This window comes from Vitis riparia, chromosome 15, assembly GCF_004353265.1.
Source record: "Vitis riparia cultivar Riparia Gloire de Montpellier isolate 1030 chromosome 15, EGFV_Vit.rip_1.0, whole genome shotgun sequence".
NCBI classification, from domain to species: domain Eukaryota; kingdom Viridiplantae; phylum Streptophyta; class Magnoliopsida; order Vitales; family Vitaceae; genus Vitis; species Vitis riparia.
The window spans coordinates 4260833-4279584 of NC_048445.1; the positions used below are offsets into that span (position 1 = coordinate 4260833).

At 34.4% G+C, this 18752-nt stretch overlaps 2 protein-coding genes across 6 annotated transcripts; one reads left to right on the forward strand and one right to left on the reverse strand.

Annotated features, from left to right (window-relative positions):
* Positions 1-8044: 8044 nt before the first annotated feature.
* LOC117932687 (transcription factor 25) lies at positions 8045-13444 on the forward strand. Its single transcript, XM_034853963.1, has 5 exons — positions 8045-8148; positions 8248-8434; positions 9891-10447; positions 11551-12462; positions 12730-13444. The coding sequence occupies exons 2-5, from the start codon at positions 8282-8284 to the stop codon at positions 13019-13021; spliced, it is 1914 nt and encodes a 637-aa protein (XP_034709854.1). The 5' UTR covers positions 8045-8148; positions 8248-8281; the 3' UTR covers positions 13022-13444.
* A 915-nt stretch (positions 13445-14359) lies between these two features.
* On the reverse strand, positions 14360-18684 carry LOC117932689 (O-methyltransferase MdmC-like). 5 transcript variants are annotated; one of them, XR_004654207.1, is made up of 11 exons: positions 18338-18684; positions 18198-18251; positions 18012-18095; positions 16841-16966; positions 16654-16721; positions 15435-15504; positions 15243-15341; positions 15089-15166; positions 14932-14993; positions 14798-14848; positions 14360-14677 (listed from the first exon to the last, which is right to left on the reverse strand). XR_004654207.1 is itself a non-coding variant. In XM_034853967.1 (10 exons), exons 1-9 carry the CDS (start codon positions 18590-18592, stop codon positions 14952-14954), a joined length of 843 nt encoding a protein of 280 aa, XP_034709858.1. In that variant the 5' UTR covers positions 18593-18684; the 3' UTR covers positions 14360-14848; positions 14932-14951. The 5 variants fall into 5 exon arrangements, 4 of the variants coding, with proteins under 4 accessions (XP_034709858.1, XP_034709857.1, XP_034709859.1 ...); XM_034853967.1 differs by having other exon boundaries at positions 14360-14848; positions 15243-15308; XM_034853966.1 differs by having other exon boundaries at positions 14360-14848.
* Positions 18685-18752: the final 68 nt, after the last annotated feature.

Genomic DNA, 18752 nt, shown 5'->3' on the forward strand with positions numbered 1-18752 from the left:
ATTGGCAGGCTGTTCATTTGTGTTGATCAACTCCAAGCAAATTTCTCCTACGCTTACCGAATCATGAATATAATGATGCCAAAGTTCCATGTGCTTTGATCTTGCATGAAAAACCAAGATTTTTAATCATAGCAGTCACAAAAGATTGTAGTAGGTTTCTGAGACATTCTGCTGCAAATCATCAACTAGCTCCCTTAGCCAAATTGCTTCGCATGCAGCTTAATTTGTTGCTACATGCCCTGCTTCTGTCCATGACAATGCAGCAGTCCACCGCTTTTTTGAAATCACTTTTGATCCCATAAAAAAGAAGAGCCAAATGTACTCCTTCCATCATCATCGGTACTTCCTGCTCAATCACCATCAGTAAAACCAATGAGTTTGCCATCTGATTCTTTAGCATACTTGATGCCTTGCTTCCTCCTCCCATACTGGAGGATTCTTTTTGCTTCTGTAAAATGAAAATTTACTCGGAATATATCTATTAACCTTGTAACAACACCAACCATTGGTGACAAAATTAAGAGAAACAACTGGCTTCAATCATTGCTTCAATGTTCTCCATACCATAGTTCTACTAAGTGGTGATTAAGTTTGATATACTTTGTAACTCAAATCCAATACCATTTTTCTTAGATTTGGATTTTTGAGTGTAAACATGTATAAGTAAAATAAAAAATAAAATAAAAAATATTTTTGAGTCAACTTGCATAATATGAATTTGACTTAAATGAACCTATTTAATAGTCGTGTTGATTAACCTGGGTATAATTTTAAACTATTTAACCCATTTAATCCTTTCTTTTTAACAAATAAATCATTTACGTCATAAACAAATATTGGTATGACATTGATAAGATCCGTCCATCAACACAGATTGACACTCATAATCCTACTATAACTTTTTATTGTGTATCGTGCAAGGATGAAAATATTAGGTTTCTAAGATTATATTCGTAACTTAATTTTACAAATATATCAGATATATCGATGAATATTTTGATATAAAATACCACTCAGTAAAATAAAAATTGATCAAAACTCATAAAAATATTGAGAAAAAAAACTTTAACAAATGATAAAATAAGGAACAATTAACATATATCAATATTTTGATATAGTGAATTTTCTTCTCCTTTACTGTGGTTTTTCTTATCTAGGGTTTTCCACCTAAATCTATGTCTTCTTATTCTAGTTTCTTTTTTATTGTCCATTCTAGTTATTTTGTAACGTATTTTTTTTTTAAAAAAAAAACAGTCTTTCATACAAAAATCATCTTTTCAAAGCTTTTAAAATTATTTGTAGAAATAAAACATTTTTAGAATTGTATTTTTAATATATGCATAAATCATCTTTTCAAAAAAATTATTTTATACAAATTTTTTAAAATAATATTTTAGCTAATTCTAAATAATAATAAAAAACTCATTATTACACAAAAAAGAAAAAAGAAAAAAAAAAACCCATAGGAGCTTTTTGTTCAAGTACCAATAATTAAAAAAATAAATACCCTCCAGTCCGATTGACTTCGTCCAAACCGGTCCAATCTGATGAACCGTGCGGTTTTTTTTTAATCTGTCAACATTATTTTGACCAAGATCATAATGTGAGCCCAACCCCCTTCATTTCTAGCCCAATGTGCTTTGTATCATAATGACCCAACTGCAGCCCAATAACAATCTCCAACCCAACATGTTTGAAACTTCGAGGATAAGCAAAGTATCTATATAAAATATAATTTATGTTATAAATAAAGTGGTGAATGACCACATTGAATAAAATATTAATGGTTATTTATAAACTCCATTTACTCATCTTTAAGATGAGTAATGGGAGTTCATATGGTGAAACCTATAAAAGGCTTCTTACACCCCATGTAAGGAGCATCCAGAGAAAAAGAAGCTTTCACTCTTCCTCTCTTTATCTCTCTCTTATTCTCTCTTTCTTTCATTCTCTCAGCACTTCTCTTCTTTGATTTCTTTCTCCCATTTATATATATTACTAAAGTAATATATAGTCATCTTTACTTTTATTTGAGTCACATTTATTCTCGTTGTACAATATGTTATTAGTATGAATTGTTTTGAAGGTAATTCTCATATCTTAAACTTAAAGTTATTTATATAGAATAAAATTTTACATATTTATATTATTGTTGATTTGTTTTGTTAAAGGTTATAAACAAATTATTTGATTTTGTTTATAATCAAAGTTATACCAATGCTATCAATTTATAATTGATTCTAATAATATTGTTTTATCATATATATGAAGTTATTTGACAATGTCGAATCTCACAAAACTCAAATTTGTGGCACTTGACATTTCGGGAAAGAACTATCTATCTTAGATCATTGATGCTGAAATACATCTTGATGCAATGAACCTTGGAGCTATGATCAAAGAAGGAAATCAAGCATCCCTGCAGGATCGCACGAAAGCATTGATTTTCCTTCGTCATCACTTCCATGAATGTTTAAAAAATGAGTATCTTACGGTAGAAGTCCCTTTTACCCTATGGAGTAATTTAAAGGAAAGATATGACCACCAGAAAACTGTGATTCTCCCAAAAACTCGATATGATTGGATGCACCTGAGGTTGCAAGATTTTAAAACTATTAGTGAATATAACTCCACACTTTTTAAAATCAGCTCTCAATTATAGTTGTGTGGAGAAAAAATCACAGAAGAAGACATGTTAGAGAAAATTACTACGTTTCATGCCTCGAATGTGCTCTTGCAACAACAATATCAAGAGAGTAGATTTACAAAATATTATAAATTAATATCATGTTTTCTTGTTGATGAACAAAATAGTGAGCTTTTGATGAGAAATCATCAGTCTCGTCCAATTGGATCTAAACCATTCCCTGAAGTGAATGCAATATCGTCTCAAACTCGTGGATGTGGACGTGGACGAGGACGAGGACGTAGTCGTGGTCATGGTCGTGGAAGAAATCCTTGATACCATGGTTATTATAATAATAATTCATCAAATTCTCAAAAAATGAAAACCTCATTGCACCACCAAAAGTGGAACAATACTAAGGTAAAACAAGAAAATGAGAAGTGTTTACAAAATAAACCTCCTAAGAACTATGAGAATAATTTTTATAGATGTAGTATGAAAGGGCATTGGTCGCGTACCTGTCGTATGCCCAAACATTTGGTCGACCTTTACCAAGCATCAATAAAAGCAAAAGGAAAATATATAGAGATGAACTTTATCAATGGTGATGGATTAGACCTAACCTACTATGACATTGATTTCTTTGGAAGTCCCATTGAAAAAACAGACCATTTAATAAATGATAAGAAGATTAACATTGATTAATGTTACTTTCTATATCAAATAATATATTATTATGTCTTATATTTACATCTAATTTTCTTTTGTTATTTACATTATGCCTCTTTTTTTTAGTTATATCTAAAATCCATGTGCTATTTGGTCTCAAGATGAATGAGGATGATGTATGTCTCGTAGACTACGCAACCATGCACACAATTCTTCGAGATAAAAGATATTTTCTCGAATTGATATTAATAAAAGCTAATGTAAGTACCATATCTGGTACTACAAACTTAATTGAAGGCTCTAGAATAGCAAACATAACGCTACCAAATGGAACAAGATTCCATATAAATGACGCTTTATATTCTAGCAAATCCAGAAGAAATTTGCTCAGTTGTAAAGATATTTACAAAAATGGATATCATATTGAAACTATGAACGAAAATAATATAGAATATCTTTACATTACTTTCATTATATCTGGCCAGAAGCTTATAATGGAAAAACTCTCGACTTTTTCCACTGGGATGTATCATACAACTATAAAGCCTATTGAATCATATGTTGTCATGAACCAGAAGTTCAACGACCCAAAAGTTTTTGTCCTTTGGCATGACAGGCTAGGCCACCCAAGGTATTCAATGATGCATCAAATAATCGAACACTCACATGGGCATCCACTAAAGAATCGGAATATTCTTTCACCTAATGAATACTCATGTGCTGCATGTTCACAAGGTAAATTGATAGTCATACCATCTTTTGCTAAAGTCATATCTGAGTCACCAATCTTTTTTAAAAAAAATACATGGGGACATATGTAGGCTTACACATCTACCATGTGGACCATTCCGTTATTTTATTATCTTAATGGATGTTTCTATTAGGTGGTCACATGTTTGTCTCATTTCTACACGTAACGTTGCCTTTGCTAGACTCCTTGCACAAATAATCATATCACGAGCACAATTTTCAGATTATCCAATTAAGACAATACGTCTTGATAATGCTGGTGAATTTACTTCTCAAACATTCATTGACTATTGCATGTCAGTGGGGATAAATATTGAGCATCTTGTTGCTCATACTCATACCCAAAATGGTTTAGCAGAATCCTTCATCAAACACCTCCAATTAATAGCTCGACCATTACTAATGAAAACCAAATTACCTACTTCCGCTTGGGGACATGCTATTATGCATGCTGCAACTTTAGTCCGTATTCGACCTACAACTTACCATGAATACTCCCCTTTACAACTTGTGCTTGGAAAACAACCAAATATCTCTCACTTACGAATCTTTGGTTGTGCAGTATATGTACCAATTGCACCTATACAACGCACTAAAATGGGTCCCCAACAAAGACTTGGGATTTATGTAGGTTTTGATTCTCCATTTATCATAAGATATCTTGAAACTTTGACAGACGATGTTTTTACAGCCCGCTTTGCGGATTTTCGTTTTAATGAGAGTGTTTTCCCATCATTAGGGGAAGAAAAGTCAATTCTTGAAGAACGACGAGAAATTAGTTGGAAGACATCTACTATGTCTCATCTTGATCCTCGTACAAATCAATGTGAACTAGAAGTTCAAAGGATCATTCATTTGCAAAATCTTGCAAATCAACTACCAGATGCATTCATTGATACAAAGAAAGTGACAAAGTCACATATCCCGACTGCAAATACTCTAGCACGGATTGATGTCTCTGTAGGACAGTTAACAAATGAATCTAAGATACGCCTGAAGCATGGTAGACTTATCGGCTCAAAAGATGTAACTTCTTGGAAGAGGAAAACCCAAGAAAAAACTTGGCACTCTAGAAGAGACCATCAAACTGACTAATCAGTTTAAAATTGATACATCTATAGCCCTAGAAGAGGCATAAATAATGCAGAAAGCCCCTGAAGAAACACATATTGAACAAGAAGCCCCTGAAAAGGCACATATTAAACGAGAAGCCCTTGAAAAGGCACATGTACCTGAAAATTGTGAGATCTCAGTAAGTTATGTACACACAAGAGAAAAATGGGATCGAAATAATATTGTTATTAACACTATTTTCGCTTTCCAAGTGGCATTCGATATCATAAGAAATGATGAAGATCCCGAACCATGAAATGTGGAGGAATAACGACATAGAAATGATTGGCCAAAATGGAAAGAAGCTATACAGGTAGAGTTAAACTTATTAACAAAACGAGAAGTTTTTGGACCTGTAATCCAAACATCTGAAGATGTAAATCTTGTTGGGTATAAATGGGTATTTATACGAAAGTGCAATGAGAATAATGAGATCATAAGATATAAAGCGCGATTAGTAGCACAAGGTTTTTCGTAGAGACCTGGTATTGATTACAAGCAAACATATTCTCCCGTCATGGACGCAATCACATTTCGTTTCTTAACCAGTTTGGCAGTCTCAGAAAGACTGGATATGTGTCTCATGGATGTTATTACAACATATTTATACGGATCCATGAATAATGATATATACATGAAAATCCCTGAAGGATTTAAATTGCCTAAAGCAAATAGTACAAAGCCTCATAACATGTACTCAATCAAGTTACAACGATCCTTGTATGGATTAAAGTAATCTGGATGCATGTGGTACAATCGCCTTAGCGAATACTTGTTAAAAAAAGGGTATGTGAATAACCCTATATGCCCATACATCTTCATTAAGATATCAGAAACCGGATTTGTAATTATTGTAGTGTATGTTGATGACTTAAATCTTGTTGGAACTCCTGAAGAACTCACAAGAACAACAAATTACTTGAAAAAAGAATTTGAGATGAAAGATTTTGAAAAAACAAAATTTTGTCTCGGCCTGCAAATCGAGCATTTTCCAAATGGAGTTTTAGTACATCAATCAACATACATTAAGAAAGTTTTGAAGTGTTTTTATATGGATAAAGCGCATCCTTTAAGTTCTCTATTGGTTGTCCGATCACTTGATGTGAAAAAAGACTCATTTCACCTTGAGAAAAAAATGAAGAATTACTTGGTCCTGAAGTATCATATCTTAGTGCTATTGGTGCACTTATGTATCTTGTCAATTGTACACGTCCAGACATTGCTTTTTTTGTCAATTTATTAGCAAGATACTATTCTGCTCCAACTCAAAGACATTGAAATGGTATCAAACATATATTTCATTATCTTCACGAAACTACTGATATGGGTCTATTTTACTCAAGGGAATCAAAGCAACAATTGCTTGGATATGCAGATGCAGGATATCTTTCAGATTCACATAAAAGTAGGTCACAAACAGGGTATGTGTTTAATTGCAATGGTATTACTATTTTATGAAGATCTGTCAAACAAACAATGGGGGCCACATCATCAAATCATTCAGACATATTGGCAATTCATGAAGCAAATCGTGAATGTATATGTCTAAGATTTATGATCCAGCATATTCGGGAATCATGTAGACTCTCCTCTATCAAAGGTGACCCAACAATATTATTTGAAGATAATGTTGCATGCATTGCACAAATAACAAAGGGTTATATTAAAGGAAATAAAACTAAACACATTTCACCAAAATTCTTTTATACACATGAACTCTAAAAGAGTGGTGAAATTGATGTGCAACAAATACGCTCAAGTGATAATCTAGAAGATTTATTCATAAAATCATTGTCAACCTCAACATTCAAGAAGTTAATACACAAGATTGGAATGCGTCAACTCAAGAATATTGACATGAGGGGGAGTATGCTTGTAAAAGGATGTTAGTATATTGTACTATTTTTTTCTTTGTCTAGGTTTTGTCCTACTGGGTTTTATTAACAAGGTTTTTAATGAGGCAATCCTAACATACCAAGAAAAGAATATTGTAATCTTTTTTCTTCGCTAAGTTTTTCTTATAAGGTTTTTTACTAACAAGGTTTTAATGAAACATATTCTTTTAATATGGTGGTCATCCAAGGGGGAGTGTTGTAAATAAAGTGGTGAATGATCATATTGAATAAAATATTAATGGTTATTTATGAACTCCATTTACTCATCTTTAAGATGAGTAATGAGAGTTCATATGGTGAAGCCTATAAAAGGCTTCTTATACCCCATGTAAGGAGCATCCAAAGAAAAAGAAGCTTTTGTTCTTCTTCTCATTCTCTCTCTTATTCTCTATTTCTTTCATTCTCTCAACACTTCTCTTATTTGATTTCTTTCTCCCCTTTATATATATTATTAAAGTAATATATAGTATCTCTACTTTTATTTGAGTCACATTTATTCTTGTTTTACATCAGTTTATAAATTTTTGATGTAGGATTGCTTATAATATTTAAGGAAAACAAACTTTATTTTATAATAATTATATAATGATAAGCATAAAAATAATATAATAATTTTTTAAAATTTAAAATAATAAAATAAATAAAGATAAAATTAAATATTAAATTTTTTTATTCTAAATATATAATTTATACAATAATATATAAATTATATATTTATTAAGTCACCAATTCAATAATTGGTCCGATCAATGAATGATGAATAATAATTTTTTTCGTTCAATAATGAATCCAATTATCAAAACATTGAAAAAAAAAACTATAAATTGAACAAGTGATATCTCTTTCTTTTTTTTTTTTGTATTTATTTTTAAATAATTTTTTATTTATAATTTTTTTTTTAGAACAACAAAATGTCAATTTTTTTTTAATAATATTTTATTTTTGAAGCAACATGTAGAGAAAAAACAAAATCCCTTTAGGCGCATGTGATATAGATGAATTAACATCCAAAATTTCCTGACGCACTTGAATTGATAATAAACGGAACGGACCGGAGCTGGGGAGTGAAGAGGCCTCCGATTAGGTCAAACCAGTGTAAGAACCCTAGCGATTTCCCGTCTGGGATTCTGTTTATGTTTTCAATTTTTGATCAAAATGAATACAAATTTATTACATCCACCCACACCCACATAGGTTGAAGGCTTTATTGGATTGTCAAAGAACAGCAATGTCGGCGCGATTGCTGAGGAAGGTTTTGCAAGAACAAGAAGAGCAGCAGCCGCAGCTCGACAACGACGATGACTCGGACTCTCCCGATTCCGTCGCTCCTCCTTCAAAAAATCTCTTCCATATCCTCAACGACGACGACGATGAAGCTCAGGTTCCCATATTGCTTCTTTCTTCTTCATAGCAAGTTCTGCTGCTATTCATAAATGAATAACCATTAAAGATTTTTTTTTTTTCCCAATTCTTGAGATGGGATGATGTTGTAATTCATTTTTCATATCGTTTCTCTGGGATTTGCGATTTGCGAAGATGAAATCAACAGGTGTTTTTCATTGTTTCTATTTGCCATTAGAATTGGAAGAACTTTCTATATGAATTCTTTAGTGAATTTGTCCTCTCAACTCTCTTACCCTCCGTTAAGAATTCAACTTGGAAATCATTCAAGCATATGCCTATGTATGTATTGTATTTTAGCCCTTGTTCTTGTGATTGGGCAAAGTTTCTCTATAGCCTCACCCCTTCCTCTCCTATACAATAAGCCCTCCTACATAGATAGGCCCTGTTTGGGAAAGCTTCTCAAAGTCTGCAGCTACTTATTAGTGTGTTTGATAGAATTCTCAATCATGACTCCATATTTCCCAATGTAATTTACCCAGCCAAGCTGATTTTTATTTAATTAAAAATTTGAAAGATATCATAATTATCCTTATTTTTAATAAAAATAATTTTAAAATATAATTCCCAAACATAAAACTTAGTCAAAGTACTTCTTATTAAACCCTATCCCCAATAGGGCTGTAGATGTATTTGAGGGTTGGAGATTGTACTTTCTTACCAAGGCTATGTTTGGTTCTTGGAAAATTCAAGGGAAAATGCAAGGAGAAGGAAATGAGGATGAAAAGTGGAAGGAAAGAAAAGCAAAGGAAAATACAAAAAATAGATTTAACATCAATAAATTATTTTTATATGCTACTTCAAATTTGTTTCACTTGTTTTAGATTTTTTATATAAAGATTAAATAATCTAAAAATGTATAAGTTTCTAACTAATTTAAATTTTATTTGTTTTTCTTTTGTATTTTTCATAATAAAATCAAACATTAGAAAATTATTTTCTTTAGTATTTTTTTTTTTAAATTTCTTTCTTAAAACCAAGCATAGCATTAAAGATATCATATTTATCCTTATGTTTAATAAAATCAATTTTAAAAATATAGTTCCAAACATAAAACTCCATTACACTCTTGTAATAATTACTTCTACTTCCTATATTGTTAATTGCAAAGTTAATCCGTATCCCAAATAAAGCTATAAATGAATTTGAACCTCAGAGATTGTACTTTATTATTAATTCACTTGTTTTTCAAACCTCATTCCCATTGCAGTAATAATTCACAGATGTGAGACTATATTAGATGCTAGCTTATGCTTCTCTCTTGTATTTCCATTGTTACCAAGTGTTAACTTTTGGTAAAAATTCATTATTGAGTTTTTTGTGTGTTTGTGCATTTGTAAATTCATTTTACAAATTATTGGTGGCTGCTGAATGGGTAATCATTGAACATTGGCACTTTATTTGTTTGACTTGCTAATGATCAATTTCATCTGCAGGGGGATGAAAGTGAAATTGCTAACGAAACGTTGACCAGAAACATTAATGAACAAGAATCCTCTGTGGAGAAAAGTACTGCTGATGTAGTTTCAACTTCTAATCATAAATCAAAGAAAAAGAAAAAGAAAAAGATAAAGGGCAAGCAGGGTTCATTTTCAAGAGTGGATAAAGCTGAAAAACCCTTGGATGTGATTTTGAAAACATTGTCTCTTGATAGTAACTCTTCTAGCAATCAGCCTGGCTCTACAGAAGCTAAATCAGTGAATGTAAAAGTTTGTGATAACCGGGCTAAACAGTACACGACCTCCATATTACAAGTAGACCCAAAATTTTTAAGTGCTGAAAACGAGCTGCGGCGAATATTTGGCTCTAAGGTAGTGAGTTCTTTTGAGAATAGTCAGCAAACTGGTAGTTCCAGACAGATACGTGGGGGAAGACGTGGAAGCCACAATCCCAAAAAGACTATTCTTGTGTCTCCCTCAGACCATTGGCCCCGTTGGGATGGATCTTTGTCTATGGAATTTCTGGAATCCAAAGATGGATTGAACTTCTTCAGGTAACTATCATCCTTAGTCTGCTTGACAATTTTGGAGCTCTACACCTTTTCTTCCATGTTAAGACTATGTTATTGAACTGCAACTGCTGACCAAATCTTTCTGTTTTAATATGAATGGCTCATTCTTTGCTTGTAATGCACACCTTTATGCGAGCTACAGACTATGTTATTGAATTGCAACTGCTAGCCTTACCTTTCTGTTTTAATATGAACGACTCATTCTTTGCTTGTAATGCAAACCTTTATGTGAGCTGCAATTTGGAATTTTAACAGGGTGTGAATGCCTTGTGGATAAATGGTTCAACATGGCAAATGGTATTCCTTTGCACATGCAATTTTGATTAGATGCTCCAACAATTAGTGCCATGGACAGTGGTTGTGATTTGCAATTTTGGTTATCCGAATGTGCATGCATGCATGCAGAAGCAAAGCTCACGAATGTGAGGATCAAACATCTAGGTGATTTTCCACATGAAAAATAACCTGAGGGGACATTGAAACTTGCTAGAACCATCTATAACTAGTGTCTTAATCACTAGTAGGTTCTTGCCATAAGCACCCCTGCTATGTATCTTTTACCAAACGAAAAGGTTATGGGGAGTGTGTCCCATATATTTACTCTTAGCTCTTCCTTTAATTTGTGCATTTCTATCATGTGCACTATGGGAAATGTTAGGACTCATGTGACATTTCATACATTGGTCACTGCTTAAGTATGGAAACCACTGCATAAGTGTTTGAATTAGAGGGGGATCCTGCTATAAAGGAAAATTCTTAATTTGCTGATTTGACTTGTCGATTTGTTTCTCCAGCACTCATTGTGACATATGATGTAAATTTTTCAAAATTGAGGAGAGTTGTGCGATGTGAATGGTCTGTGAAGCTGAGTTCATCACACATCTCCTGTTATCTTGTGCGTAAGCAATTATGATCACATGTTATTATTAACTATGTAATAATTTTATATTTTGGATAAAAAAGGTAGTTCAGCGCCCATCTTGAGGATCATAACAGCATATCTCATTTCCACTATAATATATAGCACTTTGGTTTGAGCTTATTAAACTATGTGCCCTAATTTTGGCTTTGTTTATGTCATGTAGATATGTACATTCTTCTTCCTATGGCCAAGCTCAGAGAGCGTTTGAAGGTGCCAAATCTATTCATGATCTGAACAGTATAGCCAGTGTTTTACTGTACTATCCTTATCACTTGGATTCACTCATAACAATGGCAGACTATTTTAAATTTGTGGGGGAACATCACATGTCAGCTGATGCTACTGCAAAGTCTTTGTATGCCTTGGAATGTGCATGGAATCCAATGTTTACCCCATTGCAGGGTAATTGTCAATTAAAATTCAGCCATGAAACAAACAAGCCATTGTTCACAACACTTTTCACTCACATGAAAAACATGGACAGGCGAGGTTGTCATCGGTCTGCCCTTGAAGTTTGCAAACTGTTGCTTTCACTGGATTCAGATGATCCAATGGGGATCATGTTCTGCATTGACTACTTTGCTTTGAGGGCAGAGGAATATGCTTGGCTAGAACGTTTCTCTGAAGATTACAAAAGTGATAACTCCTTGTGGTTGTTTCCAAACTTCTCATATTCCCTTGCCATTTGCCGGTTTTATCTTGAGAGAGATGAATCCTCAAAAGACACTCATGTGGAAAATGTGAAGGCTACTTCAACTGATCTTATGAGGCAGGCTTTGATGCTTCACCCTTCGGTCCTTAAGAAATTAGTTGCAAAGGTACCTTTAAAGGACCAGGCATGGACAAATATACTCAAGCAAGCTTTTTTTAAATCAGAACAAGCAGGGAGCCTCTCCTTGGATCACCTGATTAATATCTATGTAGAGAGGAGTTATATCATATGGAGGCTCCCAGATTTGCAAAAATTGTTGAGAAATGCTGCCCTTCTGGTGATTGAAACACTGGAAAGTAATGGAAGTGAAGCTAGGGATTGGGCTTGTGTAAGAAAAGAAGTGTTCTCTTCTCAGAAAAATGAGTGAGTATTTTCATTTATTCAAAGACTATTGTTTAGTTCTCTAGTTAACTATTTTTTTTTCTTTGGCTTTTCACCCCATAATGGTGGTTGTGCTGCAATTGTCTCTGGAACAATTAAATCTCAGTAACAGTTCTTAGATTTAGTTATGGATATCAGGCTAGACTTGAATCTTCTTGTTAAGTAGATGGTAGATATACTTCCTGTGTTCATACGGTTAAATTTATTGTGTATTTGGGAGATTGGATGACAGAAGTTCTTGTTTGTCAGGTATGGTCATTTATTGGTGTCAGATTTCTCTGATTCAGTGCCAACTCTTCCACCTGATAACTTGCAAAATTTTATGGCTGACCCGAGGATGAGAGAGGAGGTGCTAAATGTGAACCAAGTTGTCAATCCACATGGTGGTGATCGTGCTCCACGAGACATTGCAAATCGAAGTCCATTAGCTGTTTTGTTTGAGTCGATACTACCCTGGGTTGATTTTGGAGATAGAGTTGAAGAGGAAGCTGGTGAGGACAACCAACCCAATGGACGTGGTCCTGATGATCAAGGTCATTGATCAGCATCTATGGCGATCTGGCCAATGCTTAAATTTTCAGAAACTCATTTACATCAGTGATCAAGACCAATTTTCTGCACCGAAGAATAACTCTTTCTAGAGGTGACCAAGTTGTTTTGCTGCTTGGGAAAATGATTTGTCCCATCTTTTTTTCTATTGTGCGTGTAGGTTTAAACATACATGTGCTGTTGCCATATAAGGATTGATGCCGTAGCATTCCTAAAGTGGTTAAACAATTGTTGAGGTAAATAAATAGTTGAGACAAACAAACACAGTGCCAGCTGATATATGAATCTTGTGGTGCTTGTGGTCTTATAGATGCAAATCCAATATGGAGAATGGATCAGCAAATATCTTGTAAACCATGATTTGAGTTAATTATAGCTACGCTGTAAATTTGGCTTATGGCTTTTCTCCTGTCAATCGAGCTCCGCCTTCATAGGTTTTACTGTTTTATGGCCACTAGAATGCAAGAAATCCTTGGGGAAAAAGCTGCTCCTCACTCTGCACTACCTTCTAAAATTGCTGTTGTGCACAGCAATTGACATTTAATAGAAGGTAACATTCAATTTCCCTTATCAATGGTGGCATCATCTGGGACCACTATAAAACAAAGGGGTGAACCCACTGGCAAAATTACCCATGTCCAAAGTATTCCAAAATGGGAGGTACAGGTGCCTTTGCAGGTGAGGAGGGGGTAAAGGGGGCATATGGTGCCATGCTCTCTGCCCACACAGGGCCTTTGCTTTCCAAGCAAGGCCCCAGAAACCATGGTAAAGGCCTAATCGTTGTGCCAATGCAGGGAGCTCAAGAACCGGCAAGATGGCGAGGATTGTGGTGAAGAGAGCAATATCGGTAGCGTTGAGTGCAGTGACAGTGTTTGCAGAATGAAGTTTTACTGCAGAAAACTGGTTCTCTTCTAGTAACCATGCATACTTACTATGAGGCGGTGGTGTTGCCGCTTAGTTCTCTCTTAATTATTATTTTCTTTTCTTCTCAACTCTGTGATGCATGGTGACTTACAAGATCCTGTACATGGGTTGCACACCCTTCTTCTTAGGCACTTTTCTAATAAATTTTCTTTGCCTATAAAGAGCAGACCAACAAAATCAGCGACCACCAACCTAGCTCATCATCATACCAGGCTGGTAACTTGATGTTTTCATCTGGATTTTGTTGTTGCAATGACAATTCCTTTCTTCATCACATATTCACTTCATTGTTTGTTAGACACTTCATGTGTTTTGATAGGACTCTTGAGCTTTACTGAGAAATGAACATGGCATTCAATTTTAGCCCTAAGAGTTAGAAGTAATCATATCAAATCACAGCAACAAATAAAACTCATTGTATCCCAAAATTTCATCAAAACTGCAATTTTTTGTTAGTTCAAAGACGATACAGAGTTCAATGTGCTACTTGGAGACGCATAGATACGGTACAGAAGACAACTTACAAGTTCAAAGATAGACAAAAATAACAAATGATTGCACACTTCATGGCATCTGAACATAGCCTGCCTTTTTATTGGCAACATATGTTAAGTGATTATTGAATTCATGGTTGATAGTGCAGTCACCCTTGCAAGGTGCACCAGGATGATTGTTATCCCTGCTTTCCATCTGGACCAAAATTCATCGCAAGAGAATGTAGTCTCTGCCACCATCAATTTCAGCAGACTTTCATATCTCAAACTGAATTGTCAAGCTGTTGAAGGAATGCCAACACAGGACCAATGTTTTAACCAAGAGTCTGGTGTCTCAATGACTAAATTACCTTTCTGTGGAAACCATGGAAGCCGTTGGATATGATACCTTTTCACAATAACTGAGACCAAGGAAATATCAGCTGCATACACTAATGTAATTGATACTTTCTTTATGAAATAGGTCATTGCATCAACATAGTACCAGATGTTTTTAATGTGTGGTCATCTTTTTCTGCAGATTGTTATGCCATCTCCAATAGGTACCTAAAAAGCCAAAATGTTAGGGTATGTACAAAATGAAAAGAGTTGTTCACAACTTGATAAAACAAAAACAAAAAACCTATATGGTATATACCTACCATACTGATGCTTACACGCTTGTCCTCCATGATATTTTTATTAAAATTTCTTATGCTGACAGTCCTAGCATCATTTACCTGTTCAAGAGATGATATTAGAAATATTTTTCCTTTCAATGGGCAAAGTTTACAAATCAGAGTGATATTAATTCACCAGAGGATCAGCAACTTTTCCATGCCAGAGAACATTATCAATCACAATGACACCCCTGGTCCTCACCTGCAACAGGAGACTAAGTGCATTTCTTACAAACTACTGACGGAAAATTGAATTATCAGTTTCATCAAATTAGATGTTGCCAGTGGATCTAGAACATACTGTTTAAACATGACATTTTGGTCTTACCAGTTGCAGTAGCAATTCAAAGTATTCTTGATTCATTCTCTTGTCAGCATCAACAAATGCAAAATCATAGCTGCATTAAAAAGAAGATGCAGAAAACATTATTTAATTTGTTATCTTGATCAGTCATAAAAAGTAAAAATGGCACTAAAAGAATGTTCTAAAACATAAATATATGTTACCCCGCAATTAGTCATAAAGAAACTCCTTTTACTAGGACAAAGATTGCAGTTTTTGAAAATAAACAAATTGATGAATGGATTCGGATCCTCTGTGCCATGAAATTGCAACTTGAGGAGTTAGAAAAGTTGGTTTGTCATAGGAAAATTAGGCAAGGGATCAGCCCAATAACTTAGAATCTAATTTTCCTTTAATATAAGAAAAAAAACATGTAACTTGGTCTTGATTATCTACCATAGGATGACATATAACAGTGCAAATGGTTCACCAAAAAACCGTAAGGTTACAATTGTACAAAAACGAAAATCAAATGCATATAATCATGTGAGTTGATTCCATTCATATGACCTCCAAGGCAGAGTGCCTTAATGTCAATCTGTCCCTTTCTCATGTATGCTACTTTTTTTTTTTTTTTTTAATTAGAAACAATAATGTAATATATTAAGATAGGTATCATGAGGTACAAAAGAACGATGAGAAATGCCCCCCAAAAATTAAAGGAACTAGATAGAAGGTATGTCGGAACCTTCAAAGTACAAAATAAACCTAAACAACAGTGAAGTACCATATGGGAATATACACAATCAAATCATAGTTCCGTACAAGAAAAATTCCCTGCCACACCTTTCAAACTACACACTGATATTCAATCAAGTTGAACCACATTATAGGGAAATGCCCTTAAAATGTGGTGCAAGAGGCCCAAAATGATGCGAAGAAATGAATGATATCCCAACAAGCCTCTGAAGACCTTGCCTTATCCTAAAAAATCCAAGTATTTCTTTCCCACCCACCACGTAACCCAAATCAAAGCGAGACATGTGGTTTGCCATAGAACCTTGCCTCTAGTGGAGCTTCCCAATCCCTTATAAAAGATAGTCATCATATCACATATACTCATAAGAGAAACCCAGTCCAAATTAGCCAATCTAAATAGTTTGTGCCACAGCTCTCTCATGTATGCTACTTTTAAGGCACATGTCCACAGGAACAGATATATAATTGAACTTCATTAAATAATTGTGTTCTTTGTGCAATATACCTGCCGGATTCTCCATTTAAAATCAAAGATTTTAGAGCATCTGATGCTAGTCCGTGTTTCACGTCCACCTAAAGTCAATAAATTGTATCAGAGCTATCCATATCACTGGATAAGATTCAGTCTGTACTACTGGCAAAATCAAGAACTTTATAATTCTAAATTAGCATATAGAAGAAATGTGAATCACCTTGTGTGCCACACCAGCCTGCTTGTAGTACCTTTTTGCAACCTCAAGAGATTTGGAATCTCTTTCACAAGCAACTAAATAACCTGATTCTGGTAGGACTAAAGCAATAGCCAACGATGAGTATCCCTGAAAATAAATGATCGTGATTATAATAAGATGCTATATATTGCTACTTCATTTGCAGAGCACAAGCGGTCTTCTGTATAATAAGAAGTTAATCTTAAAATGGAACATGAAAAACAAAACAGAAAATACCATAGGATGGTAATACAAATTCTAATGCCAAATTAGTATAGTACTAAAATGTGAAGCAGCCTTCATAGTGAAGGTGCAAATATTGAACTAAATGAATAAATGTGTATGCTGAATCATTCCTAAACCTGAGTACATGTGTGCAAGCTCACAAGAAGAACAACTGAGTGGGCTACACATTAGTTGTGGTCGAGCCTCTATGGTGCTAAAAGTAATCTTGATAATATGTCCTACTCGCTTTTTATGAGAGATTACATCATTACAACAGTTAAAACAAGTAGAATGCTGTTCAAAGTTTCTTTGGGTCAGAAGATGTTCTTCAACAACTTAGGGACACAAATATAGAGCATATTCAAAAGTGAGTTCGTGGCAAAAATGACGGTCAACTGCCTCAGAGTGACATTGAATCACATCATTATATTGCTAATGAGAAAAACAAATGTAGCCCATTTCAGTTATTTTTCGTAGTCGGGTATGCATATATTTTTTTTCCTTAATCATAACAGTTATTAGTATGCATTAGTCGGATATTAAATGACTGAGATACATAACATTTTTTCATGGCATTGAACCTGCATAAAAGACTTTTACCAAGTATTCATAGCTTGACAAAACGTTCATCTGGCAAAATGTTTAAGATACTATAAACATATCCATCAGAAATCATGTGTAATACCATCATTTGCTCAATCCATTTTCAAATTATATGAGTACATTCATTTTAAACTTCATATAATTCTAATATTTGTGTTTTCATATGCCTAACAAGCAAAGCAGGCCAGAGAATTTGACAACACTAATGATATTTGATACTTCACCATACATAGAGTGTTAACAGAATATGTTCTTCAAAATGGTAAGCTGTAGCGCAACTGAGACAACTGAAGTTCAGAAACGAAGGTGTTATTGAGGTCCTTACAGTGTAAACACCAACTTCAATACATCGTTCCGCCCCGAGAATCTGGACGAGCATGGCAAGTAGTTGTGCCTGCTCCGGAGATACCTTTTAAGAGAACATTTGAATGATACTGGAGTTGAATTCGATGAATAATGGTGGTTTGGAGATACTAAATTTATAGAAAAAACAAAATCATAATAAAAGTACCTGCATTTGAGAACCCCGCATATTAGCAGTCTCCTCCCGAAGTTGCCTTAGAATCTGAAGAAGGTAAAGCATGATAAGAATACCAGAGAGACAGAGAAGAGAATGGCTTAACAAGAGAAACGGAAGAATCGAAACCGCACCTCAGGCTCCCGAACGTTTGTCAATATATAGTCGTAAAGGCGTGGAGTAATTGTGATGACCTGTTTGTTGCCATACTTGGGGTTATCGGAAACAACGGAAGGTTGAAGATGGGCATAGACATGACAGCTTCTTCTCCTTCTGGGAATGCCACCAAGGTTTGTAACTGCAGGCAATGAAAGGAGGGATAACCTCTTCCCAACAATTTGGCGTTGAAGCCCTAACACAGAATGATTAACTGCTGTGCTACAAGCCATTGAATTTGGAATTCTCTAGGAAGCATCTTGGCATCGTCAGGGCTGTCTCCTCCACTCCTTTTATCCTAAACAAATTTGATAATTTTACATTTTTACCCTTAGGAATTGGGGTGGGTATTTGATAAGGGAATTGGGATATGAATATCATTTGCAAATTGCA

Excerpts from the sequence above, each read along its gene's own strand:
- LOC117932687 (XM_034853963.1), top strand. The coding sequence starts at position 8,282 with ATGTCGGCGCGATTGCTGAGGAAGGTTTTGCAAGAACAAGAAGAGCAG. Across the intron at positions 10,448-11,550 it reads GATGGATTGAACTTCTTCAG|ATATGTACATTCTTCTTCCT; the intron begins GTAACTATCATC and ends TATGTCATGTAG. Across the intron at positions 12,463-12,729 it reads TTCTCTTCTCAGAAAAATGA|GTATGGTCATTTATTGGTGT; the intron begins GTGAGTATTTTC and ends CTTGTTTGTCAG.
- LOC117932689 (XM_034853966.1), bottom strand. The coding sequence starts at position 18,592 with ATGGCTTGTAGCACAGCAGTTAATCATTCTGTGTTAGGGCTTCAACGC. Across the intron at positions 18,096-18,197 it reads TGCGGGGTTCTCAAATGCAG|GTATCTCCGGAGCAGGCACA; the intron begins GTACTTTTATTA and ends TTCTCTTAAAAG. Across the intron at positions 15,167-15,242 it reads GAAAAGTTGCTGATCCTCTG|GTAAATGATGCTAGGACTGT; the intron begins GTGAATTAATAT and ends TCTCTTGAACAG.